Source organism: Procambarus clarkii, chromosome 42 (assembly GCF_040958095.1).
Source record: "Procambarus clarkii isolate CNS0578487 chromosome 42, FALCON_Pclarkii_2.0, whole genome shotgun sequence".
In the NCBI taxonomy this organism is placed as follows: domain Eukaryota; kingdom Metazoa; phylum Arthropoda; class Malacostraca; order Decapoda; family Cambaridae; genus Procambarus; species Procambarus clarkii.
The window spans coordinates 16,546,888-16,574,585 of record NC_091191.1 but is presented as its reverse complement, the minus strand read 5'-3'; the positions used below and the strand labels follow the sequence as shown (position 1 = coordinate 16,574,585).

The 27,698-nt window shown below is 45.6% G+C and overlaps 1 protein-coding gene across 1 annotated transcript in view; it reads left to right on the top strand.

The window, feature by feature from the left end:
* LOC123751759 (putative neural-cadherin 2) overlaps positions 1-27,698 on the top strand; it is a 297,993-nt gene that overhangs the window by 82,203 nt on the left and 188,092 nt on the right. Inside the window, exons 7-8 of the mRNA XM_069339611.1 lie at positions 20,811-20,966; positions 21,903-22,079. Coding sequence (XP_069195712.1) covers positions 20,811-20,966; positions 21,903-22,079 — 333 coding nt within the window. The remainder of the gene's footprint in view (positions 1-20,810; positions 20,967-21,902; positions 22,080-27,698) is intronic.

Below are 27,698 nucleotides of genomic sequence, written 5' to 3'. Positions count from 1 at the left end.
AATAGTAAAGCTACGTTAACAAAGTTAAATACGCTTACCATAAATTACCACTTGGCACCAGTACCTGAGTGAAGCTCCTAGGACAGGCCCCCATATAACTTGTGACGGTAACGCGTTGGTGTTCGGCTGTTTAAGGCTAGGGGTATGGCCTCGTCACATAGTTATAAAAAAAATAGAAAAAACTGGAACTTCGTCTGTGGTAAGGTAAGGAGAAGACACACAAAACACAAGTAAACTTTAACAATGAAATTTTAATTACGTTAAATAAATCAAAACATGAAAAAATGGACAAACAAATTTGTATAATAAAATCAATCAATCAAAATAATAAGAATAATTAAATGACACAATGAAAAGTTACGTTAAGATAAAATAACAAGAAGTGCAACACAAAATAAAGGGAAGGTGCTGGAATATTGGCTTTAAGCTACCACCTCTCTCAGTACACGCTAACGTCTAGCCGGGAGGAGTGGTAACCACGAAAGCACTGAATATTCTGAGGTCTGAGGTCGTGGCGACCCCAGACATCAAGTAGAATGGGGGGGCGAGTGCAGTTGCAGCCAGACCGGCGACCAATCAGCGGAGCCGGTAGCGATCAACAGGTAGTTTGGCGGTTTGAGTCTGAACAGGTGTCTCTGGCTGCAACGTTTTGCGCTCTGGCAAACCTTGCTGGTGTTGTTGTCGTTGTTGGACATTTCTTCCATAGTAGTTTTATATAATTTCAACGACGTAATTGTGGAGGGAAGAGCAGGCTCAATCTCTTGAAGGAGATTATCGTCACAATATATATATATATATATATATATATATATATATATATATATATATATATATATATATATATATATATATATATATATATATATATATATATATATATATATGTATATATATATATATTACAGCCGGAAATATATGTCTGAATATATATTCCAAGCTATGTAGCAATGCCCAATCAGTAAATGTTATTTATACCGATAATTTCACCCTTACCCGGAAATTGCGCAAGCGCATGTTTTTTCGTGTGTTTATGTATATTCTATTTGTGCCTGCAGGTTCAGGGTGTTAGCTCTTGGACCACGAATTTCTAACTGTCGGTTGACTAATGTAAAGATTCCAGACCTATTTTCCTCTTATCATCGAATACATGAATTTCTCTCTTACTCACGCAAACATTCCCAGGTTGTTGTGCTTAGCAGCTCTCAGAAAGTGATCTCAGAGCACTGTCCTCCCTTTCTGCTTGTGCGTGCGCGCGCGTGTGTGTTCTCACCTATTTGTATTCACGTATTTGTGCTTGCAGGATCGAGCATTGACTCTTGGATCCCGCTTTTCGAGCCATCGGTTGTTTACAGCAGACTCCTGTCCCATTTCCCTATCATATCTAGTTTTAAAATTATGAATAGAATTTGCTTCCACAACCTGTTCCTTAAGTGCATTCCATTTTTCCACTACCTTCACGCTAAGAGAATACTTTCTAACATCTCCGTGACTCATCTGAGTTTCCAGCTTCCACCCATGTCTTCTCGTTCTGTTACTATTATGTGTGAAAATTTCATTTATTTCCACTTTGTCAATTCCCTGAGTATTTTAAACGTTCCTATCATATCTCATCTCTCCCTTCTTTTTTCTAGTGTCTTAGGTTCAGTTCCTTCAGGCGCTCTTCATATCCCATCCCTCGTAACTCTGGAAGAAGCCTCGTCGAAAATTCCTGAACCTTTTTCAGTTTCCTAATGTGTTTCTTCAGGTGGGGACTTTATGATGGCGCGGCATATTTTAAGACTGGTCTCAAGTAGACAGTGTAAAGCGCCCTAAAATCCTTCTCACTTTGGTTTCTAAATAAAGTTCTAACTTTCGCCAGTATAGAGTACGCTGCTGTCGTTATCCTATTTATATGTGCCTCAGGAGTTAGACTAGGTGTCACATCCACTCCCAGGTCTCTTTCTCGAATCGTTGCAGGTAGGCAGATCCCCTTCATTGTGTACTGTCCCTTTGGTCGCCATTCACCTGATCCCATATCCATAACTTTACATTTACTCGTATTGAACTCCAGTAACCATTTCTTTGACCATCTCTGCAACCTGTCCTGGTCCTCTTGGAGGATCCTACAATCCTCATCTGTCACAACTCTTCTCATTAATTTTCCGTCATCTGCGAACATTGACATGTAGGATTCCACTCCTGTAAACATATCATTTACGTAAATTAGAAAGAGGTTTGCTCCCAGCACCTATCCTTGAGGTACTCCACTCGTTACTGTTCGCCAGTCCGACTTCTCGCCCCTTACCATTACTCTCTGGCTCCTTCTTGTTAGGTAGTCCCTTACCCATGCTAGGGCCTTTCTGCTTACTCCTGCCTGCCTCTCAAGTTTAAACAGAAGTTTCATCTGTGGTAGTGTATCAAAGGCTTTTTGGCAGTCTAGAAATATGCAGTCTGCCCAGTCTTCTCTGTCCTGCCTTATCCTTGTTATTTTATCAAAGAATTCCAAAAGGTTTGTTAGGCATGATTTCCCTGTCCAGAACCTATGTTGGTGTTCGTTTACAAACCTATTGCTCTCCAGGTGTGCAACAAGTCTTAGCCTAATTATTCTCTCAAGTATTTTGCAGAGGATGCTTGTCAGTGATACCAGTCTGTTGTTAAATGCTTCCTCCATATCTTCTTTCTTGAAAATCGGTACGACATTTGCCTTCTTCCAGCAACTGGGCAATTCTCCCGTCATAAGTGACTCATTAAAGACGTGTGTGTGTGTGTGTGTGTGTGTGTGTGTGTGTGTGTGTGTGTGTGTGTGTGTGTGTGTGTGTGTGTGTGTGTGTGTGTGTGTGTACTCACCTAATTGTACTCACCTAATTGTGCTTGCGGGGGTTGAGCTCTGGCTTTTTGGTCCCGCCTCTCAACCGTCAATCAACTGGTGTACAGATTCCTGAGCCTATTGGGCTCTATCATATCTACATTTGAAACTGTGTATGGAGTCAGCCTCCACCACATCACTTCCTAATGCATTCCATTTACTAACTACTCTGACACTGAAAAAGTTCTTTCTAACGTCTCTGTGGCTCATTTGGGTACTCAGCTTCCACCTGTGTCCCCTTTTTCGCGTCCCACCAGTGTTGAATAGTTCATCCTTGTTTACCCGGTCGATTCCCCTGAGGATTTTGTAGGTTGTGATCATGTCCCCCCTTACTCTTCTGTCTTCCAGTGTCGTAAGGTGCATTTCCCGCAGCCTTTCCTCATAACTCATGCCTCTTAGTTCTGGGACTAGTCTTGTAGCATACTTTTGGACTTTTTCCAGCTTCGTCTTATGCTTGACAAGGTACGGGCTCCATGCTGGGGCCGCATACTCCAGGATTGGTCTTACATATGTGGTGTACAAGATTCTGAATGATTCCTTACACAGGTTCCTGAACGCCGTTCTGATGTTAGCCAGCCTCGCATATACCGCAGACGTTATTCTCTTTATGTGGGCTTCAGGAGACAGGTTTGGTGTGATATCAACTCCTAGATCTTTCTCTCTGTCTGTTTCATTAAGTACTTCATCTCCTGTTCTGTATCCTGTGCCTGGCCTCCTGTTTCCACTGCCTAGTTTCATTAATTTGCATTTACTCGGGTTGAACTTCAACAGCCATTTGTTGGACCATTCACTCAGTCTATCCAGGTCATCTTGTAGCCTCCTACTATCATCCTCTGTTTCAATCCTCCTCATAATTTTTGCATCGTCGGCAAACATTGAGAGGAACGAATCTATACCCTCTGGGAGATCATTTACATATACCAGAAACAGTATAGGTCCAAGGACTGACCCCTGCGGGACTCCACTTGTGACGTCTCGCCAATCTGAGACCTCACCCCTCACACAGACTCGTTGTCTCCTGTTGCTTAGGTACTCCTCTATCCACCGGAGTACCTTCCCTCTCACTCCAGCCTGCATCTCCAACTTTCGCACTAGCCTCTTGTGTGGCACTGTATCAAAGGCTTTCTGACAATCCAAAAATATGCAGTCTGCCCACCCTTCTCTTTCTTGCCTTATTTTTGTTGCCTGGTCGTAGAATTCAAGTAACCCTGTGAGGCTGGACCTGCCATCCCTGAACCCATGTTGATGCTGTGTTACAATGTTCCTTCGCTCCAGATGCTCCACTAGTTTTTTTCGCACAATCTTCTCCATCAGCTTGCATGGTATGCAGGTTAGGGACACTGGCCTGTAGTTTAGTGCCTCCTGTCTATCCCCTTTCTTGTATATCGGGACTACGTTAACTGCTTTCCAAATATCTGGCAGTTCCCCTGTTGCCAGTGATTTGTTATACACTACGGAGAGTGGTAGGCACAGTTCTCTTGCTCCTTCCTTTAGAACCCAAGGGGAGATTCCATCTGGGCCAATAGTCTTCGTCACGTCCAACTCTAGTAAACACTTCCTTACTTCCCCACTGGTAATCTCAAACTCTTCCAGTGGTTCCTGGTTAGCTATTCCCTCACTTACCTCTGGAATTTCTCCTTGCTCTAAGGTGAAGACCTCCTGGAATTTCTTATTCAATTCCTCACACACTTCCTTGTCATTTGTAGTGAATCCTTCCGCCCCTATCCTTAATCTCATAACCTGTTCCTTTACTGTTGTTTTTCTCCTAATGTGGCTATGCAACAATTTAGGCTGAGTCTTTGCCTTGCTTGCGATGTCATTTTCGTATTGTCTTTCTGCCTCTCTTCTCATCCTGACATATTCATTCCTGGCATTCTGATATCTTTCTCTGCTCTCCAGTGTCCTGTTATTCCTATAGTTTCTCCATGCCCTTTTACTTTGCTGCTTAGCTAGCCTACATCTCTGATTAAACCATGGGTTTTTCATCTTCATTTCTCTGTTTTCTTTTTGGACTGGGACAAACTTGTTTGCTGCGTCCTTGCACTTCTGCGTGATGTAATCCATCATATCTTGGGCCGTCTTTCCCCTGAGCTCTGTTTCCCATGCTATATCTGTTAGGAATTTTCTTATCCCCTCATAGTTTCCTTTTCGGTATGCTAACCTTTTGGTTTCGGTATCCCTCCTCGAGTTCAATAACCCTTCTTCAATCAAGTACTCAAACACCAGTACACTGTGGTCGCTCATGCCTACTGGGTCCTCAAAACCGATTTCTCTTATGTCGGAGTCATTCAGAGTGAAGACTAGGTCGAGTCTCGCTGGTTCGTCATTGCCTCTCATCCTTGTGGGTTCTCCGACATGCTGGGTTAAAAAGTTGCTTGTCACCACCTCCAATAGTTTGGCTCTCCACGTATCCTCGCCTCCATGCGGTTCCTTGTTCTCCCAGTCAATCTTTCCGTGATTGAAGTCGCCCATGATGAGCAGGTGGGATCTATTTCTACAGGCAGCAGAGGCTGCCCTCTCAATTATAGTGTTAACTGCCTTGTTGTTGTTTTCATACTCTTGACTGGGTCTCCTGTCATTTGGTGGAGGGTTGTATATTACTGCTACTACTATTCTTGGTCCTCCCATTGTTATGGTGCCTGCTATGTAGTCTCTGAACTCCTCACAGCCCGGGATGGCCATCTCCTTAAAACTCCATTCCCTTCTCATGAGTAGGGCCACTCCGCCTCCTCCCCTACCTTCCCTCTCTTTCCTTATTACTGTGTACTCCTGGGGAAACACGGCATTCGTTATGATTCCAGAGAGTTTTGTTTCAGTGAGTCTGATTACATCTGGGTTAACTTCTTGTGCTCTTTCCCTTAGTTCACTTGTCTTGCTTGTGATCCCATCTATGTTCGAGTACATCACCCTGAAACTGACTCTCTTCTGCTTCTTTTCTGGGGGGGACCTTTGGGATCTGGGGTGAGTGGGAGCTGGGGGGACCTGGCATGGGGGGATTGGTGGAGGAGGGAGGGCTTGGGGTGGTGGGGGAGAGGGGGAGGGTACAGGGGGTGGATAAGAGGGGGGGGGTACAGGGGGTGGATAAGAGGGGGAGGGTACAGGGGGTGGGTAAGAGAGGGAGGGTTGGGGAAGCATGGGGGGAGGAGAGGCTGTGGGGGATAGGGGAGATGGGGGGGGCTTGGGGGGAGAGAAAAGGGTGGAGGGCTTGGGGGGCATGGGGGAAAAGGGAGGGTTGAGGTGGGTGAGGAAGAGGGGAGGGTTTAGGGGAGTGGGGAGAGGGGAAGGCTTAGGTGGGGTGGGGGAGAGTGGGGGGCTTAAGGGGGGAGGGGGGGGAAGGGAGGGCATGGGGGTGGGAGAGACGGGAAGGCATGTGGGAGAAGGGAGGGCATGGGGGATGGGGGAGAAGGGAGGTCCTGGGGATAGGGGTGAAGGGGAGAAGGGGAGGGTGAGTGGGGGGAGGGGGGGTGGGTGGGGGGAGGGTGCCCTAGGTGGGTACTTAGTGGGGGGCTGACAGGGGATGGGGCAGGTTGGGTGTCTGTTGGGTAGAATGTGGGGGATGGTGCCCCAATCCTTGTGGCTGTTGCACTGTTTGAGGAGGGTTCTCCACTTCCCTCTGGGATTGTAGGGTTCTGGGTTGTGGTACTCTGCTTTCCTTCTCTCTCCCTGCACTCCTTCCTCGCGTCTGCTGTCCGTATTGTCTCTCCCCTTGTCATATCCCTCTGCAGGAATATTTTCTTGAACTTCTCTACACCTTTTAGACAACACTTCCTTGCTAACAGTTCCTCTTTCGCGATTTCGCTCATGAAAACCACCTTTTATCATTCGGTCTCTGTCCTTGTTGTACTTTCCAAGCCTGAAAACCTTTTCAACATTTCGCTCAGCTCTCGCTCTTGCCATCCTTACCTCTTTAAGGATCTCTTTAATCATGTTTTTGTCCTTGTCTCTCCGCTCCTTTGGTCTGGTCCCTGTTTGTTCTTTAATGCCTGCTACTACTACTGCTCTATTTCTATCTATCAGCCGGCTAGTACATCTAGCTGCTTCCTGAGAGGAAGCCACTTCCATGGCAGCTTCCTTAACTGCAGACCTAGCTTCAGGGCTCTTTTTAAGCATTTCAGCAAATGAGATCTGGGTTGTGGTGGTCCCCTCCACAGTAGCATTCCCATCTCCCTGGGGTACAGGTTTGTGCCTGGTATTGTGGAAGAGTCTCCTGTTGGTATCTTATCTCCTCCTTTGCTGCCCTTAAATCATCTTGTATGTTGGCTACTGTCTCCATCATTACCCTCAGTCCTTCACTGAATTCATTCCGCATTTGCTGGAGTACTTCCTTCATCCAGGCTTCCTGTTCCACCCCATCCTCTGTGTTTGTTTCAGTTGCGAATGTCCTGCGTTTGGCAGTCAGAGTTCGTCTCCCTTCCATGATTTCCCTATGAGTGTGTGTGTGTGTGTGTGAGAGAGAGAGAGAGAGAGAGAGAGAGAGAGAGAGAGAGAGAGAGAGAGAGAGAGAGAGAGAGAGAGAGAGAGAGAGAGAGAGAGAGAGAGAGAGAGAGAGAGAGAGAGAGAGAGAGAGAGAGAGAGAGAGAGAGAGAGAGAGAGAGAGAGACAGACAGAGACAGAGAGAGAGAGAGGGGGAGAGTGTGTGTGTGTGTGTGTGTGTGTGTGTGTGTGTGTGTGTGTGTGTGTGTGTGTGTGTGTGTGTGTGTGTGTGTGTGTGTGTGTGTATTCACCTAGTTGTGTTTGCGGGGGTTGAGCTTTGCTCTTTCGGCCCGCCTCTCAACTGTTAATCAACTGTTTACTAACTAGTTTTTTTTCCCACACCACACACACACACACACACACACACACACACACACACACACACCAGGAAGCAGCCCGTGACAGCTGACTAACTCCTAGGTACCTATTTACTGCTAGGTAACAGGGGATTCATGGTGAAAGAAACTTTGCCCAAGTTTGTAATACTGGGATACACCTGATATACAGTTTCTAAAGATACACCAGTTTCTGCCTGGTGCGGGAATCGAATCCGCGCCACAGAATTACGAGTCCTGCGCGCTTTTCACCATGCTACCAGGCCCCCTGTGTGTGTGTGTGTGTGTGTGTTTGCTCACCTAGTTGTACTCATCTATTTGTGCTTGCTGGAGTTGAGCTCTTGCTATTTGGTCCCGCCTCTCAACTGTTGATCAACTGATGTACAGGTTCCCGAGCCTATTGGGTTCTATCATATCTACACTTGAAACTGTGTATGGAGTCTGCTTCCACCACATATCATAATGCATTCCATTTGTCAACTACTCTGACACTAAAAAAGTTCTTTCTAATATTTCAGCAGCTCATTTAGGCACTCAATTTCCACCTGTGTCCCGTAGTGAGTGTGCCCCTTATGTTAAATAGCGTCTTTATCTACCCTAATAATTTCTTTGAGAATTTTGTATGTGATGATCATGTCCCCCTAACTCTTCTGTCTTCCAGCGACGTGAGGCTTAATTCCGGCAGTCTCTCCTCGTAGCTCATACCCCCTCAGTTCGGCTACTAGACTGGTACTAGGCAAACCTCTGAACCTTTTCCAGTTTAGTCTTATGCTTGACTATATATGGACTCCATGGTGGAGCTGCATACTCTAGGATTGGTCTGACACATGAGGTATAGAAAGTTGTGAATGATTCCTTAAACAAGTTTCTAAAGGCCATTCTTATGTTGGATAACCTGGCATATGCCGCTGATGTGGGCGTCAGGGGAAAGGTCTGGCATGATATCAACCCCCAAGTCTTTCTCTCTGACTCCTGAAAAATTTCATCTCCCAGATGATACTTTGTATCTGGCCTCCTGCTCTCTACACCTATCTTCATTACATTACATTTGCTTGGGTTAAACTCTAAAAACAGTTTGTTCGAACATTCCTTCAGTTTGTCCAGGTCTTTTTGAAGGCTCAAGGAATCCTCCTCTGTCTTAATCCTTCTCATAATTTTGGTATCGTCGGCAAACATTGAGAGAAATGAGTCTATACCCTCCGGGAGATCATTTACGTATATCAGAAACAGAATAGTTCCTAGTACAGAGCCCTGTGGGACTCCACTGGTGATTTCACGGCAGTCTGAGGTCTCACCCCTCGCTGTAACTCTCTGCTTTCTATTGCTTAGGTACTCCCTTATCCACTGGAGCACTTTAGCTGTTACTCCAGCCTGTCTCTCCAGCTTATGTACTAGCCTCTTATGGGTACTGTGCCGAAGGCTTTCCGACAGTCCAAAAAAATGCAGTCCGCCCATCTTTCTTCCTTGATCTTGCTGTCACCTGGTCGTTGAATTCTTGTAAGCCAGTAAGGCAAGATCTACCCCTCCCTTAACCCATGTTGGCGATTTGTCACGAAGTAACCTTGCATGATATACAAATTAAGGGCACTGGCCTGTAGTTCAGCGCCTATTGTCTGTCACCCTTTTTGTATATTGCGACTACATTAGCCGTCTTCCATATTTTGGTAGGTTTCTCATCTCCAGTGACCAATTATACACTATAGAGAGTGGCAAACAAAGTGCCTCTGCACACCTCTGCACCCACAATAATGATTGTGAGATTCCGTCTGGACCAACAGCCTTTCTCACATCCAGATCCAACAGGTGTCTCTTGACCTCATATCTTGTAATTTCGAACCCTTCCAAGGCCCCCTGGTTTATTGCCACCTCTCCTGGCGCAGTGACCTCCTGGAACCTCTTGTTGAGTTCTTCACACACCTCTTTGTCATCTTCTGTATACTTGTCCTCAACCGTTCTTAGTTTCATCACCTGTTCTTTCACTGTTGTTTTCCTTCTGATGTGACTGCGGAGTAGTTTTGTTTCTGTCCTAGCTTTGTTTGCCATATCATTTTCATATTTTTCTCTGCTCTTCTCACACTAACATGCTCATTCCTGGTTCTCTGGTATCTCTCTCTTCTTTCTGGTGTTCTGTTATTTCGGAAGTTCCTCCACGCCCTTTTCTTCAGTTCCTTTGCTTCCATACATGCCCTATTAAACCATGGCAGTTGCCCTCAAGCTAGAGGGGGAGCAGGCAGGATGTATCCATCCTCCTGTTTGACATAGGCCTAGGCCTAAGGTGTAGTCTTCAGTGCGCCAAATAGGTCAGCTACAGCGGCACTAAGTGTGCACCGCCGCTCCTACCAACTGTGGTAGGCCCTGGACGTGTGGATTGGCCAGAAATTAAGGCAGTAATTGTTAATGTGGCAATATCGAGGCCTGCTGAGGGGAGAGTCGTGAAGTAGGTGGGCCGCCCTGCGGTACCTGAAGCCTGGGGCACCACGCGCGTGAAAAATAGCCTTTGTGCCCTCCCTACCCAAGGTCGTGGTTTGTGTGTGCGACTAGTGTGTTTACACGAGAGACTGCCAGGACACCCCATAAAGTGCCCCTACACTACGTGTGAGTGTAAACCTTGTGCCTTGTAGGTGTCTATATGTACATGTGTGTGTGTACGTAGGGCAGAGTGCAGTGTTGAAGACATACCACCCAACAACACATGAAGTGAGCCGCAGCAAATAGATGGCTGTTGACACAAGGAGTAAGACTTCGAGACAAGAAGTGACCATGGCTGGTGTACCCGGGAACCATAACGGCCACCCCCCGGCGGGGACGGGGCCCCCCCCGCCGGGGGCCCCAGGGGTGCTGATTCCCACCCGGGGCCCTCCGGTGAGGATCCCGACCCGGGGCCCTCCAACAGTACTGGTACAGGTGACTCTACAACAGACGATGAAGGTTACTGCCTAGTCCAAGGCAGAAGTGGCAAGAAACGGGATAAGTCACAGCGACAGGGTGATCAGCACCAGCAACCTCAACAACAACAACAACGACAAGACGAAGACAGTGAGTGGCACACCCTAATCTTTCCTGCAATGGGATTGACAGCAGCAGAGAAGTACAGATGGATTATTGAGGCCGCCCGCGCCCACAGAGCAGAGTATCGTATAGAGACCAGGTGTGTAGGTGGCAATGTTAGTGCACGGGTGCAGGGGCACAGTGCCCTGAAGTACTTCACAAAGACCAGTCTCGAGTATCAAGGTAAGAATGTTAAATTGTTGGAAGCAAACCCACAGACAAGACAAACTAAAATATTAATTAAGAACTATAGTATTCATGTTGACGTGGAATTTCTCAAGGACTATGAACAGATTGTTTGGGTCGCGCGCAACACTGGACCAGGGGGACTGCCCAAAAATCAAGCAATTGCTATGTGGAAGGGAGACCTGCCGCAAGTCATTCAAATACCAGGCATGAGGGAGCGCAAAGTGGAGAGGTATATTGGCAACCCGTCCTTGTGTGGCAACTGTCAACGGTGGGATCACAGAACGTGGCAATGTGATCGCTCAATTAGGTGTGGGTGTTGCAGTGGATCTCACGACACTAAGCAGTGCCTAGCTAAGCTTGCATCGGGTGGAGGTGGCAGGGTAACACCTAAATCTGCCAACTGCAAGCAACCCCACCATGCTTGGAACAGGTATTGCAGGGCGAGGCCTGCATGGCGGGGCTCGAAACCACCGAATCAAACCGCAGGTGGACCAGTGAACAGGGGCGGGAATGGCACCGTTGACAGTACCACAGCAAGCCAGGGTCCAGTTCAGGGACCAGCCCAGGGTCCAGCTCACAGTAGACCGACAACAGTCTGGGGTAGTGATCACTCAGTGAACAGGGGAACCCAGGGTGGGGTGGGGAATCAGGCGTGGGGTGGGGGCGGTATAGCCAGCCACCACCGCTCCCCCATCTCTGAGGCCTTCCCACCTCTCTCCCCACCAGGGAACCCACCCACCCATACCTCAATCTCTACCCACGGTGTCACACCACCACCACCACCACCTACCCTCCAAATCCATACCAATGAATCAGACCCCTCCACTGTCTCCCATCCGCCTCCCCCTCCAGGCACTCCTGACCCCCTGGAGGTCGTCACTCAGGTTTGTGTTGCAGCAATATTAGACTGCATGATAAAATCTCATCCAGTCGTCCACCAAATATTGCAAAAGCAGACGGAACATGAGAAAGCCCTCTGCCAGATTAAGACGACTCAGGAACACATCCTCCAAATCCTGCAACGGCAGAGTCCATCAAGTGGAGGACCTGCAAGCCAGAGCCTGGTGCAAGATGATGCAACACATACTGCCGAGGTACGTCAGCAGACACAACCAGGACACCAGCACACCAGTGCACACAGTAACACCAGTGTACACAGTAACACCAGTACACACAGTAACACCAGTGTACACAGTAACACCAGTGCACACAGTAACACCAGTGCACACAGTAACACCAGTGCACAAAGTAACACCAGTGCACACAGTAACACCAGTGCACACAGTGACACCAGTGCACACAGTAACACCAGTGCAAACAGTAACACCAGTGCACACAGTGACACCAGTGCACACAGTGACACCAGTGCACACAGTAACACCAGTGCACACAGTAACACCAGTGCACACAGTAACACCAGTGCACAAAGTAACACCAGTGCACACAGTGACACCAGTGCACACAGTGACACCAGTGCACACAGTGACGCCAGTGCACACAGTAACACCAGTGCACACAGTAACACCAGTGCAAACAGTAACACCAGTGCAAACAGTAACACCAGTGTACACAGTAACACCAGTGCAAACAGTAACACCAGTGCAAACAGTAACACCAGTGCACACAGTAACACCAGTGCACACAGTAACACCAGTGCACACAGTAACACCAGTGAACACAGTAACACCAGTGCAAACAGTAACACCGGTGCACACAGTAACACCAGTGCACAAAGTAACACCAGTGCACACAGTGACACCAGTGCACACAGTAACACTAGTGCACACAGTAACACCAGTGCACACAGTAACACCAGTGCACACAGTAACACCAGTGTACACAGTGACACCAGTGCTCACAGTGACACCAGTGTACACAGTGACACCAGTGCACACAGTGACACCAGTGCACACAGTAACACCAGTGCACACAGTAACACCAGTGTATACAGTAACACCAGTGCACACAGTGACACCAGTGTACACAGTGACACCAGTGCACACAGTGACACCAGTGCACACAGTGACACCAGTGCACACAGTGACACCAGTATACACAGTAACACCAGTGCACACAGTGACACCAGTGCACAAAGTAACACCAGTGCACACAGTGACACCAGTGCTCACAGTGACACCAGTGTACACAGTGACACCAGTGCACACAGTAACGCCAGTACACACAGTAACACCAGTGCACACAGTGACACCAGTGCACACAGTAACACCAGTGCACACAGTAACACCAGTGTACACAGTAACACCAGTGCACACAGTGACACCAGTGTACACAGTGACACCAGTGCACACAGTGACACCAGTGCACACAGTGACACCAGTGCACACAGTGACACCAGTATACACAGTAACACCAGTGCACACAGTGACACCAGTGCACAAAGTAACACCAGTGCACACAGTGACACCAGTGCTCACAGTGACACCAGTGTACACAGTGACACCAGTGCACACAGTAACGCCAGTACACACAGTGACACCAGTGCACACAGTAACACCAGTGCACACAGTGACACCAGTGCACACAGTGACACCAGTGTACACAGTAACACCAGTGCACACAGTGACACCAGTGCACACAGTGACACCAGTGCACACAGTGACACCAGTGCACACAGTAACACCAGTGCACACAGTAACACCAGTGCACACAGTAACACCAGTGCTCACAGTAACGCCAGTACACACAGTAACACCAGTGCACACAGTGACACCAGTGCACACAGTAACACCAGTGCACACAGTAACACCAGTGCACACAGTAACACCAGTGCACACAGTAACACCAGTGCTCACAGTAACGCCAGTACACACAGTAACACCAGTGCACACAGTGACACCAGTGCACACAGTAACACCAGTGCACACAGTGACACCAGTGCACACAGTGACACCAGTGTACACAGTAACACCAGTGCACACAGTGACACCAGTGCACACAGTAACGCCAGTACACACAGTAACACCAGTGCACACAGTAACACCAGTGCACACAGTAACACCAGTGCACACAGTGACACCAGTGCACACAGTAACACCAGTGCACACAGTGACACCAAACACCATGGAATACACGATGACACATGTGAACATAATAATTACACACGTGCAGCTGATGACAACCTCAAAATGGATAATCACAATAAAGAACATCTCACTATACTGCAATGGAACTGTAATGGAGTTCACAATAGAATTAATGACATTATACAGTACGTCCGTGAACACGAAACTGACGTCATAGTGCTACAGGAGACGATGGTAGGTGATGACTTCAACCCAATGTTCAGCGGTTATCGCAAGTTCTCCCTGCCCTCTGGGGAAAGAAAACGGGGTCTCATCACTTTTGTAAATAACAACATTCCCGCACAGATTATTGATGACCTGCACATGGGGGATGAGTTTGAATCACTGGGAGTAACCCTTTACTTAAACAATAATGCCCTACATATAATCAACCTATATGTCCCACAGAGTAAACTTGACCTTGACACACTGCCTGAGTTTGTTAATGAAGACCCTACCCTGCTGGTCGGTGACCTTAATGCCAGACACCCACACTTTGGTGCCAACTGCCATCAACCCAATGTCAATGGACGGAAACTGTCACTCTTTGTCAGGGGAAGTGAAAACCTTAGAGTCCTGGGTGATGAACAGCCAACTCACCTCAGAGGAGGAAGATTGGACTATGCTCTCCTGCTGAATGCACAGGACACTGATGCCAGTACACACATTGTGCACAGTTTATGAAGTGACCACTGGGCACTGATTACCACCGTCGACATGAGCAAGAGAAAGAAAGAGACAAATAAAAGAAAAAGGTTATCACTCGGACCAGATATGAGGCCGCACTTCATAAACAGGATGAGTGACTGGTTCACAGAATACCAAATCCCAGAAGACATTAACACATTTCTTGATGACCTTAATCACCAAATTGAGAGCTGTCTAAGAGTTCCGCGCCGTACGCCTGGGCGAAGTAACCCTCAGAGGAAGAAAATAAAATGGTATGAGAATGATTACATAAAGATGCTTAGCGCAAATGTGCGAGACATGAGTAGAGAGTACCGGAGACATCCCACTGAAAGTAACCAAGAGTTGTTTAAAACTGTGTGTCAAGTAGCCAGGGAAGAGAAGATTAAAGAGCGGGAAAGACAATGGCTTGAGTTCACTAGCTCTATTGGACGGGAAACATCTGCAAGACAAGTGTGGGCAAAAATTCAGATAGCTAAGGGTGGCAGAGCCCGGCCTGCGGCTCACAAAGACCCCCAGGGTAAGGCTGAGGAACTAATTCACAAGTGGAGTGATGCAGCATCCTCCTCCTCTCTCCCTGCAGAAATCAGCAGGGAACAGCTCCTGCGACATGATGACAGAAGAATTAGGATAACAAGAGCACTGTCTAGTGATGACGAATATGGGGAACCAATCACAGCCCAAGAAGTAAGGGGCGCTATGAAAAAGGGTAAAAGTACAGCACCTGGTGAAGATGGCGTCACCTACGACATACTCAATGCACTGTGTGAAGTGTCTGGGAATCCACTACTCTACCTGTTTAACAAGTCATTCCTAAGTGGAGTGTTGCCCACACAATGGAAACACGCAATAATTATTCCCATACCGAAGCCTAATGACCCTGGTAATTACAGACCTATCAATCTCGTGTCATGCACTTGCAAGATGCTTGAAAGGATCATCCTAAACCGACTGTTACACAAAATAGGCAGGTTAGGGGAGGGGGTCAATGGATTTGTTAAAGGACGGAGCACAGCAAATTGTATAGTTAATTACTTGGCTAATGACACGGCTAGGTACTCTGTATTTGTTGACATCAAAGGAGCCTTCGACAAAGCACAGGGGATTGCGATCCTGGACGAGCTTGCATGCATGGGTGTCTAGGGGAGACTCATGAAATGGGTTGAAGACTACCTCACAGGAAGGAAAGCCAAAGTTTGCTTCAATGGAGCAGTCTCCAGAACAATGAATATGGAACTCGGGACCCCCCAAGACGGAGTCTTAAGCCCTACACTATTCAATGTACTTATGAACGCCATTGCAAATATTGATTTTCCGGAAGGAACACAACAAGTGGGATATGCAGATAATGTCCTAATACAAGCTCCCACCTTGGGAAAAATTGAACAGTCCATTGAACTCCTTGGAAGGAAATGTATTGAGCTCGGTTTCACTCTCTCCACAAACAAGACGAAGGCATACTCCCATCACAAGCGGAGAGCAAATGTAGAACTGCAAATTAATGGTGTAACACTTGAATGGGTTGACCACTATCGGTACCTTGGCGTCACTGTCGGCTCTAACAAGGGAAAGAAAGAGGAGCTCAATCAACTCATAGGAACATGCAAAAGTCGACTCAGGGCACTGAAAGCTATGACCTGGAATGGACATGGAGCCTCTATTGCCGTGCTTAAAATGATGTACACAGCCTATGTGCACTCCGTCATAAACTATGCCGCACCAGTTCTGTGCACCTACTCCCAAAGCGATATGAAAAGGCTTGAAAGCATTCAAAATGAAGCCATGACAATCATTCTTGGAGTTCCAAGAACTACCAAAACGTCTAATTTACGAGAGGAGTTGTCCCTTCCCAGTGTTAAAAGCAGAATTCAGGAGCTGAATGCTAAGCTTGTAATTAGGATAGCCAGAGATCCCCATTACAATGATATTGCTAAGAAAAAACTGAGCTCTGAGCTACTTTCAGGGGGAAACAGGAGAAGCAAAAAGTGGCATCACAGAGCAGTCTGCTACCTTGAAGAGATTCACCTGCCTGAGCAAGCCCGTGAGCTCCAGCCTGTAGAGAGGTTACCTCCCTGGGAGGATGACTCATGCAAGATCATCATCAATGAATTGGCAATGAAAAAATCAAACATGATACCACAAGAAATGAGGCATAAGTATCTCGAGGAAATTTATAAACAAGCCGGAGATGAACTAGATCAAATCTACACTGACGGGTCATCTAATCCTGTCAAAGGCAGGGCTGGTGCAGCATACACGGTAATCAAGGATAATACTTTCCAACGCAGAAATGAAGAAAAAGCACGTATTGAGAACTATGCCACTTCAACGCAAGCAGAGCTAACTGCCATTGTTATGGCGTTAAGGTTTCTTGAACGGAACACTAATGGTGCAGTGATTTGCACCGATTCAAAAGCAGCACTGCAAAGCCTAAGTAAAAATCAGGCAGAAAATCTTGCAATAGTCGCTGAAATTAAGAGAGCTGTGAGAGTACTTACCAATCAGGGAAGAGTCATCAAGTTTCTGTGGATCCCCTCCCATGTTGGACTATGTGGGAATGAACGAGCAGATGTGCTGGCTGCTGAAGGCGCTGAAGGAGACCATATTGAATACTTCATACCCACGACTCAACTACAAATTACAGGTATTATCAGGCAACATCACCGTGACAAGGTAACTGAGGAAAGGAGGATAGAAGCACAAACCAGTGAATCTGTACGATGGTACAACATGGTTGCAGCTGGCAATCCCAATCATTATGGCCGAAGAGGAGGACGACGAGGGAGAGAATCAGTAATAGCGAGAATCCGTCTTGGATACAAATATCTATGGAGATTTGGAATGGAAACAACAGTTGATCAGCGAAGTTGCAGAATCTGTAGTGAGAGTGATGGACAACTCCTTGACCACTATCTACGTGAATGTGAACACCTGAGAGACATTAGGAATATGTGTAGAATAATAAACCCCACATTGTTTGAGTTAGGAAAACACTATTTGTCAAATATTGATACTGTTCTTAAAAGATTTCCCCATTTTGCACCCGCAAGATAACTTAAGCTTTTAAGGGTTGATAAATGTCAATCTTCTTGCTTGAGGAGCTGTTCACTTGAGACAGTTAAGCAAGTCCCAGCTGTATCTGGGTACAAGTGACAGGATGAACAACCAGCGGGTTTTCTTTCTATTGGGGAGTGTTGTACATTCTGCTATGGCGGTATGTCCACTCACAAGATGAGTGGCGCTGCCCAATAAACTCGCCCCTCGGGGCAAAATTAAATTAAATTATTAAACCATGGATTCTTTTGCTTCTCGGATTTTTCCTTTTGGACCGGGATAAACCTGTTTACTGCCTCTTGAAACTTTTGGGTGAAATAATCCATCATGTCTTGTACAGACTTATCTCTGTGGTCTGTGTCCCATAGTATATCCCTTAGGAAACTTCTCATCTCCTCATAATTCCCCTTTCGGTACGCCAGCTTTTTGTTTCCTAGTTCTACTTTTGGGGAGATAAATCCTAGCTCTACCAAGTACACAAAGATCAATACACTGTGATCACTCATTCCCAAGGGGGCTTCCAACTTAACTTCCCTTATATCCCAATCATTTAGGGTAAATATCAGATAAAGCATGGCTGGTTCATCTTCCCCTGTGTACTCACCTAGTTGTACTCACCTAGTTGTGTTTGCTAGGGTTGAGCTCTGGCTCTTTGGTCCTGCCTCACAACCGTCAATCAACAGGTGTACAGATTCCTGAGCCTATTGGGCTTTATCATATCTACACTTGAAACTGTGCATGGAGTCAGCCTCCACTACATCACTTCCTAATGCATTCCATTTGTCAACCACTCTGACACTCAAAAAGTTCTTTCTAATATCTCTGTGGCTCATTTGGGCATTCAGTTTCCACCTGTGTCCCCTTGTGCGTGTGCCCCTTGTGTTAAATATCCTGTCTTTATCTACCCTATCAATTCCCTTCAGAATCTTGAATGTGGTGATCATGTCCCCCCTAACTCTTCTGTCTTCCAGCGAAGTGAGGTTTAATTCCCGTAGTCTCTCCTCGTAGCTCATACCTCTCAGCTCGGGTACTAGTCTAGTAGCAAACATATGAACCTTTTTCAGTTTAGTCTTATCCTATACTAGATATAGACTTCATGCTGGGGATGCATACTCCAGGATTGGCCTGACATATGTGGTATACAAAGTTTTGAATGATTCTATACACAAGTTTCTGAATGCTGTTCGTATGTTGGCCAGCCTGGCATATGCCGCTAATGTTATCCTCTTGATATGTGCTGCAGGAGACAGGTCTGGCGTGATATAAACCCCCAAGTCTTTTTCTTTCTCTGACTCCTGAAGAATTTCCTGAAGAATGTGTGTGTGTGTGTGTGTGTGTGTGTGTGTGTGTGTGTGTGTGTGTGTGTGTATTCACCTAGTTGTGCTTGCGGGGGTTGAGCTCTGTTCTTTCGGCCCGCCTCTCAACTGTTTCTACTACTATTTTTTTTCTTTCTTTCCACACCACACACACACACACCCTAGGAAGCAGCCCGTGACAGCTGACTAACTCCCAGGCACCTATTTACTGCTAGGTAACAGGGGGCATTCAGGGTGAAAGAAACTCTGCCCATTTGTTTCCGTCTGGTGCGGGAATCGAACCCGAGCCACAGAATTACGAGTCCTGCACGCTATCCACTAGGCTACCAGGCTGTGTGTGCTTGTGTGTGTGTGTGTGTGTGTGTGTGTGTGTGTGTGTGTGTGTGTGTGTGTGTGTGTGTGTGTGTGTGTGTGTGTGTGTGTGTGTGTGTGTGTGTGTGTGTGTGTGTGTGTTTCCACTTCTAGACATCTATATGTGCTCTATGTTGTTCTCTGGAATTCTTATTGTATATGGTTCCCTGAAGATTTCATTTTATACAAACACACTTTGGAACTTTCCGTTTAATGTTTCACACATTTCCTTTTCATTTTCCGTGAATCTATTTCCCATTTTCAACCTCTGAATATTATCCTTTACCTGCAATTTGTTGTTTATGAATCTATAGAATAGACCTGGTTCTGTTTTACATTTGTCTGAAATCCCTTTTTCAAAATTTCTTTCTGCCTCTCTCCTCACTGCCGTGTAGTTGTTTCTCGCATCTTTGTATCGCTGGTATGTTTGGGGGTTTGGCCTCTTCCTGTATTGATTCCATTTTTGTGTCTTTTGGTCTCTGGCCTTCTCACAATTTCTGTTGAACCAATCCTGTTTCCTAGTTCTGCATCTCTGTTTTGGTATAAATTTGTTGTGCCTTTATCACAAAACCTTATATTTCACAAAACTTGGCATACATCTCATTCACTTCCTTACCTAGCTACCAGTCTGTCCAATTATACTCACTAAAAAATTTTCTATGGTTGCCATAATGTCCTCTCCTAAAGTCAGGTTTTTCAATTGCATCAACCTTCTTATTTTCTTCCAGATTATAACGCATTGCATACTTTATTCCCAAAAAGACATGGTCACTTTTACCCAAGGGAGAAAGGTACTGAATGTAAAATATTTCTTCCTCCTTCTTGGTAAATATCAAATCTAGCATGGAGGGAACGTCCCATTCCCTCATCCTCGTAGCTTGTTTAACATGTTGATACAAGAATGTTTCCAGGATGAGATCTACAAATTTACAGGTCCAAAAATCTTCTGTTTTAGCTTCATATGCTTCCCAGTCTATGGATTTCAAGTTGAAGTCGCCTACTATCAACAGTCGTGAACTATCATTATCCGCTCTCGCTATGATCTCTCTCATTAATGTTATAAGACCTTCTCGTTTACTATCTAGCTCTTCCTTTGACCATGTGTGTCCTCACCTAGTTGTACTCACCTAGTTGTGTTTGCGGGGGTTGAGCTCTGGCCTTTTGGTCCCGCCTCTCAACCGTCAATCAACAGGTGTACAGATTCCTGAGCCTATTGGGCTCTATCATATCTACACTTGAAACTGTAGATATGATAGTGTGTGTGTGTGTGTGTGTGTGTGTGTGTGTGTGTGTGTGTGTGTGTGTGTGTGTGTGTGTGTGTGTGTGTGTGTGTGTGTGTGTGTGTGTGTATGTGTGTGTGTGTGTGTACCTTCAGAGAAATAACTATCATTATGACATTAACGGAACATTCGATGCTTGCCTCCTGCAGGTGGTGCCAGGAAGTGGGCGAGGCTGGCAGCTGTTCCGGGTGGAGGGTCGCCGCCGAGGGAGCCCAGGTGGCGACCTGCGCTCCATCGCGCCCCTCGACTACGAGAACCCCAGCCACAGACGAGGCTTCCGCTTCAGAGTCCAAGTGACAGACATGGTATGGTTACCCGCCCACCCCCTTGCCTATTGCAGCGTTGGTGAGGCATATTATTGACTCAGGCCGCAGATAAGTCTTGCTGATATAACATGTTTGTATTCAACTGTGCCATATATATCTCTCTATCATTATCCAGGAACGAGGACCCGGGCTGGAAGACTGCCTTTCATCAAGCAGGCTGTTACCTCTAACCTCGTGCCTTGTGCCCGCATACTGCGTTATTTACATCGCTAAATAGCACAAACGTAATGATGTTTTTTGAAAGCTCGCAGACACAATTAACGATCAAAGAAATCTTGTTAAAAAACGAAAAAATTAATTTCTCATTCAATTTTGTCTTATGATAGAGGGACTTATTAGATTACGGGGAGGAAATTTATTTATATAATTATTTATTAAATTTTTTATTGATGATCATTTTGTTTATCGTAGCATTTAATATGTACTGATAAGCAGATATCGGTACTGTACTAAATATCAGCTTGTTCATACTGTACTGTATATCAGCTTGTACATACTGTACTGTATGTCAGCTTGTACATACTGTACTGTATATCAGCTTGTACATACTGTACTGTATATCAGCTTGTACGTACTGTACTGTATATCAGCTTGTATGTACTGTACTGTATATAAACTTGTACGTACTGTACTGTATACTGTATTGTATAACAGCTTGTTCAATGACCGTTCTGCTTTCTCAGTCGATTCAAGTCTTCTGTGTCTGTATTTTGCATGTGACAATTGATGGCAGTCTCGGCTCTCTGTAAACATTACCTGCCTCCACCACACACACACACACAAAAAACCCTGCTCATGTATCCGTCTCCATCACACACTTGCCATAAGAATATATATCACTGGAACTCTGCATATCTCCGCCCCTGCAACTAGTCAGCAAAGAAGAGTCTTCCCTTCTAACATGTTTTATATTAGGGGAACGACGGTTGGGAAGACAAGTATCACGTTGACGGTACCTGGGTGAACCTGCGACTGGTGGACGACAACGACAACACCCCCACCTTCAGCAGCGACCAGGCCCACCTCACCCTGCCGGAGGACACGCCCCCGGGCACCCTCCTCGCCACCTTCGTCGCCCGGGACAGAGATGGGGTGAGTGATGACCAGAAACCAGATGCTTCTGCTGTTGATCATAGCTTCCCCCGTTTTCCGTTGAATAGATCTGTTACCCAGATTCATTCATTTTCCTTTACTTTCGTCATATTATTATTATATATTACTATTATTATTATTATTATTATTATTATTATTATTATTATTATTATTATTATTATTATTATTATTATTATTTATTACTAGCTGTACCCGGCCATGTGCGTTACTGAGGCTCAGCAATGAGCATGAGCCTCAGCAACCTTCCCTTGTCCCCCGTCCTTCTCACTATTCCCCTTTTCCCTGTCCCCTCGTCCTCCCAACCATTCCCCCCCCCCTTACTCTCATCCTCTCATCCATCCTCCACTCTACCGTCTCCTCATCCTCCCCACCATTCTCCACTCCCCGTTCCCTCGTCCTCCTTACCATCCCTCACTCCCCTGTCGCCTAATCCTCCCCACCATTCTCCCCGTCCTCTCGTGTGGGGAAATTCCAGGCAGCTAATCTCTCTTTTTCAAATTGACTTTAATAAAATAAAGTTATGTCTTGTTTATTTTTCTTAGTAAGTAAGAATTAATTGAGTGGACTGTATATACTGGTAAACTGCCTGAAATCTTCTTACACACTATTGGGAGGGACAATTGGTAGCCTAAACCACTTTGTTATGGATCCTTCTTAAACTACCAACTGTTTACCTTTTAATCTGTTATATTTCAGTACACCACATGTAGTGGTCTAATCTACTTAATAATAAGTAATTATGACTACTACTACTAATAGTATAATGTCTTAGCTGTGCCAGTAGAATGGGCCTAGTAAGGCGTGTAGGTGTAGCCTCAGATTGGGTGTGGCCCTGTGACCCCTGTTGCCACGTAATGGCGGCTTTTGGGGAGAACAAAGCTTGGCAAGCAATATTAATGTGTATGAACCAACTGTCTGCTCAACTTCTTGAAGCTCCTCTCACAATTTACCTGTATGGGATGCAAGGAATTAATCAAAGTTCCCTAAACATATCAATTACAGGTATGGCATGAACTGTGAGGGCTATAAATGGGGTTCACGTACAGTGTTTTTGGGGTTCTCCCACGACCTAACCATCTACCCATCAATATTATACAGTGCACTAGAATAATATACAATACTTGGTAGACGGATACAGTCGTTGTTGTGATGTTGTTAGGCTGTGTAGCTGGTGTTGACACGTAAATGGGGTGTCTAGCTGTTTACACCAGTTCTAGAGCCAATACAGCGTGGTAGGCTGTTCTGTTTTTTTGTTGTTGTTGAGATGTGGGCGCCTCCCTCCCACTCCGGGGCCAACGCCCTTATGCTGGTTCCTCTCTCAAAGTAATTTTACATTAACAAGGGAACCTAGCTACAATACTGTGTAAATAATTATATTCAGTCTTATTGAATACTTTTTTGTTAACTCTAGATACTAAACTAGTCTATTAACAATGTTTCATAATGTAAATATACGATGACTTCCATGACGTCACGGAGTCGATGACGTCACGGAGTCTCCCATTTTCCATCCTGAAGGGAATACAGACTACGGGAGACTGTTTTATGTGTGTGTGTGTGGTTGTGTATGTCGGTTTCCCGACATAATTCCCAGGGGGCAGAACACGGGTCGAGGTCCCGGTAAGGACTGCGATCACTTTATTCTTCTCCCTCAGAATTATAGTGCTGCTTTAATTTGAGTTTACATTGTTGTGCAGCAGTCCGTTGGGGACGTATGTCCCATACTGGCGTATCGGGTGCTGGAAGTCGTTGTACGTCTTCTTTCCTGGCCAGTTCTAAAGGTACTAATTTCTCTAAAGTTTTGAGAGTAGTGTTGCCTTTGCATTTTACTTTCACTATTCTCAAGATGCCCTGGCTGTCTGGATGAACAGAGACTATTTCTCCTATAGGCCACTCCGAGCGTGGTCCGTCACTATCCACCAGAACTATGTCACCAGGGTTCAAATTAATTCTGTTATAGGGATTGTTTGCCCCGTAATGATACTCCCTCAGAGCTGTTATGTATTCACGAGTCCATACGTCATTCCACCGACTTATCACCCCTGAAAGATGTTTGAAACGTTGAACCAAATCACTCTCTTTGACATATGAAGGATCCTCTGGTTCCTCATCCGTAAGGGACACAAGTGTTTTGAGAGGTCTCCCATACATCAGATGAGCTGGACTTAATGGTTCACGCTGCAAAACATCATCAGAGAGGTAGGTAAGTGGTCGGTTGTTAACTCGTGCTTCTATTTCTATGATTACTGTTTGAAGCTCCTGAAGGTCAATCTTTTGGCGGTGTAGGGTTTTCTGTAAAGACCGTTTCACCGTACCAACCATCCGTTCATAGAAGCCTCCATGCCATGGTGCTCTGGGAGGTATGAATTTCCAATAGCACTGCCGTTGAGTTAGGGCTGTGCGTACCTTTGGGTGTGTCCAGATTTTCCTCAGGCATGCTTCTCCTGCCACCAAGTTGGACCCATTGTCTGAAATCATTAACTTGGGACAAGATCTACGTGAAGCAAATCTGCGGAAAGCCTGTAAGAATGCTTCGGCACTCATATCGGGAGTCACTTCTAGATGGACTGCCCTTGTTGTGGCACAAGTAAAAAGACAGATATAGGCCTTTACTGGTTTCTTGTCTTTAGTGCCTGTCAGTGTTAGTGCTCCTGTGAAATCTACTCCTGTTGTCTCAAAAGGATGAATATGTACGACTCGTTCCTTCGGAAGTGGAGGAGGGCCAGGATATGGACACACTCTGGCATCGTATCTTCGGCATACCACATAGGATTTGATTATGGATTTTACTGTCTGTCTACCTTGGGGTAGCCAGTACTGTTGTCTTAATTCTGTGAGAGTATCTAATACCCCACCATGCAGAGTGCAGTATTTGTGTATATGTAACACAATTAGTTTGCTTACTATGTGGTGACGAGGGAGCAATATTGGATTTTTTGCTTCCAGATCTATGTCAGCATGTTGTAAGCATCCTCCGCATCTTATCAAGTTATAATTGTCAGTGTCTAACCAGAGACCCAGGTCATGTTGTAGCTTCTTAGGAACATTGTCAATTTCTGTCCCGAATGTGTCGGTCTGAGCTCTTTTAACCCAGTACCTTAAGGCACTAGGGAATTTATGCTTGATTCCTATTTTCTTTAGAAAATCAAACACTACTTGGGTGACACCTACAAGTTTGTTCAGTTCAGAGTACCGAGCAGGATCAATTACCAAAGTCCGAGGTAGTTCCGGGTTCTCAGTGGGAACAGTGACATTGGTCACAATGACTTGCGGCTTTTGTTCAGGCCACTGGTCGCTGATTAGCCACTGAGGTCCATTGAACCACATCTCTGCCTTTGTTAATTGCCGTAAAGTCAGGCCTCGGGAGAGATAGTCGGCTGGATTCTCTTTAGTAGGTACATATCTTAGTTTATACCCTGCTGACAACTCTTGTATTTCCTTAACGCGGTTACTCACGTAAGGATTCTTACTGTTATTGTTTTTAACCCACTGTAGCACTGCCTCATTATCTGACCATACTACTGTTTCTGTAAAGTGGATGTGGCTTAAGGCCTTGATCAGATAATGAGCCAATCTTACACCTAGCAGTAAGGCTGTTAATTCCAGTTGTGGCAGTGATCTTTTCTTTAAAGGTGTCACTCTGGCCTTTGATGTGAGCAAATTGGCTTGCCCATTTGAGACCAGGTAAGCTACTGTACCATAAGCCTTTCCTGAGGCATCACAAAATACATGCAGCTTAATTGGGTCCTTTTCATTTACTACTGTGTTCCTAGGGAACTTGACAGACTCTAGGATGCTTAAATCTTTCACTAACCCTTGCCATTTTTCCTGTAGGGCAGGTGTTAGAAGATCATCCCAGCCTATCTTTTGTTGCCAACATTCCTGTATTATCATCTTCCCATTAATTAGTATTGGACTTAATAAGCCTAATGGGTCGAAGGGTTTGCTGACTTGTGATAGCAATTTTCTCATTGTTAAGTTAGTGGTATCTGTCTCCACTGACTTGATTGTCAACTGATCGGTTGTCGTGTTCCATTGGACACCTAGTACCTTTGTCATCTCGGGTACTTGGTAGTCGGGAAATTCAGTTGTGATCAGTTGTTTTAATTTGTCATTGTTAGAGACCCAAGACTGGAGAGGCATATTGGCTCCCATTAATTCTCGATTGGCCTCATGGTATATGTCCAACAGCTTACTTTCACTGTTGGTTGTTCCTTGAAAGTTATCCACATACAGGTTTTCGCTAATTTCTGTCTTGTTCGGGCTATTGGACTTCTTCAAGTGCGTGTCCAAGGTAGCTTGAAGCAGAAATGGTGAGCTTGTGGCTCCGAACAAAACAGACGCAAACCGATAAGTGATTATTTCACTGTTTGGATCATTAGGATCCTTAATCCATAGGAACTTTGTGTAGTTCCGGTCTTCTTCTTGAAGACCTACCCTTAGGAATGCCTTGCTAATGTCGGCCGTATATGCATAAGTCCCTATACGAAACTTTAACAGCACGTCATAAAGCCTTTGTGTTAGGCTAGGGCCAGTTTGAAGGCAGTCATTTAACGAAACACTATTCTGCCCCATCTTAGCACTGCAATTAAATACTATCCGTAGTGGGGTAGTAGCAGAATTCTTCTGAACATGGTGGTGTGGCAGATAATGTCCTTCCTTTGGGTTATCATTTGTTACAACTTCGATAAATTTGTCATCGAGCTGCTTCTGTATTATTTCATGGTACAACTTCAAGTTCTCAGGTTGTCTTTGTAAACGTAACACCTGTGATCTTAATTGATTTTGTGCCATGAAGTAGTTGATGGGTAGCTGAGGGTGATTCAGCTTCCATGGTAACCTGACCCAGTACTGATTATCTCTGTAGATAACTAAGTCTAGGTATTGTTTATAAGTCCTGTCATCATCTGGGCTAGGTTGTTCAGGGACAATGCCGAGAGTTGCCAGGTCCCATAACTTATATACTGGGGGATCAAGCTCATCCTCGAAAATGTCTCTGAGTTGCAGTGGAGACTGTTCTCCAAGTCATGCAACCATTACTGTGTTGGCATGTTGGTGATCCACAGGTGCGGGTTGTTTTAGCCGTAATACTGGGTCTGTTAGTAAATAGCCACCTGCAGATGGTAACACGTTCATACCATGGTAATCTTCCTTTCCTATGATAAACTTATGGTAGACATCTGATCCCATAAGGATTCCAATATTGGAAAGGTTGTCCGATGTAATGTTATCAGCCAAAGGAATTCCCTTTTCTTCCAGGAATTTGGCTGTTGTTCCTAGACCTTCTATAAACAGGTCTGTTGGGAATCTATCTACTACCATTGCTGGTACTTTTCGTACATAACCTCCTAATCTTACTGTGGGTCGTACTACCCTGTAAGTTCGGGCTCCTGAGTTAGTCAGGAATCCTGCTATGTTTATCCGTGTCTCCTCTACAGGTGTAAGTTTCAGTTTATCTACCAACTCCTTGGATATAAAGGTCAGTTGGGACCCTTGATCAAATAATCCACGTACGGTGGCTTTATTCTTTCCATTTCTAATGATCAATCGTGCAGTAGGTAGAGCTGATTTATGGTTAGACCTTGTCGTGAAGACACT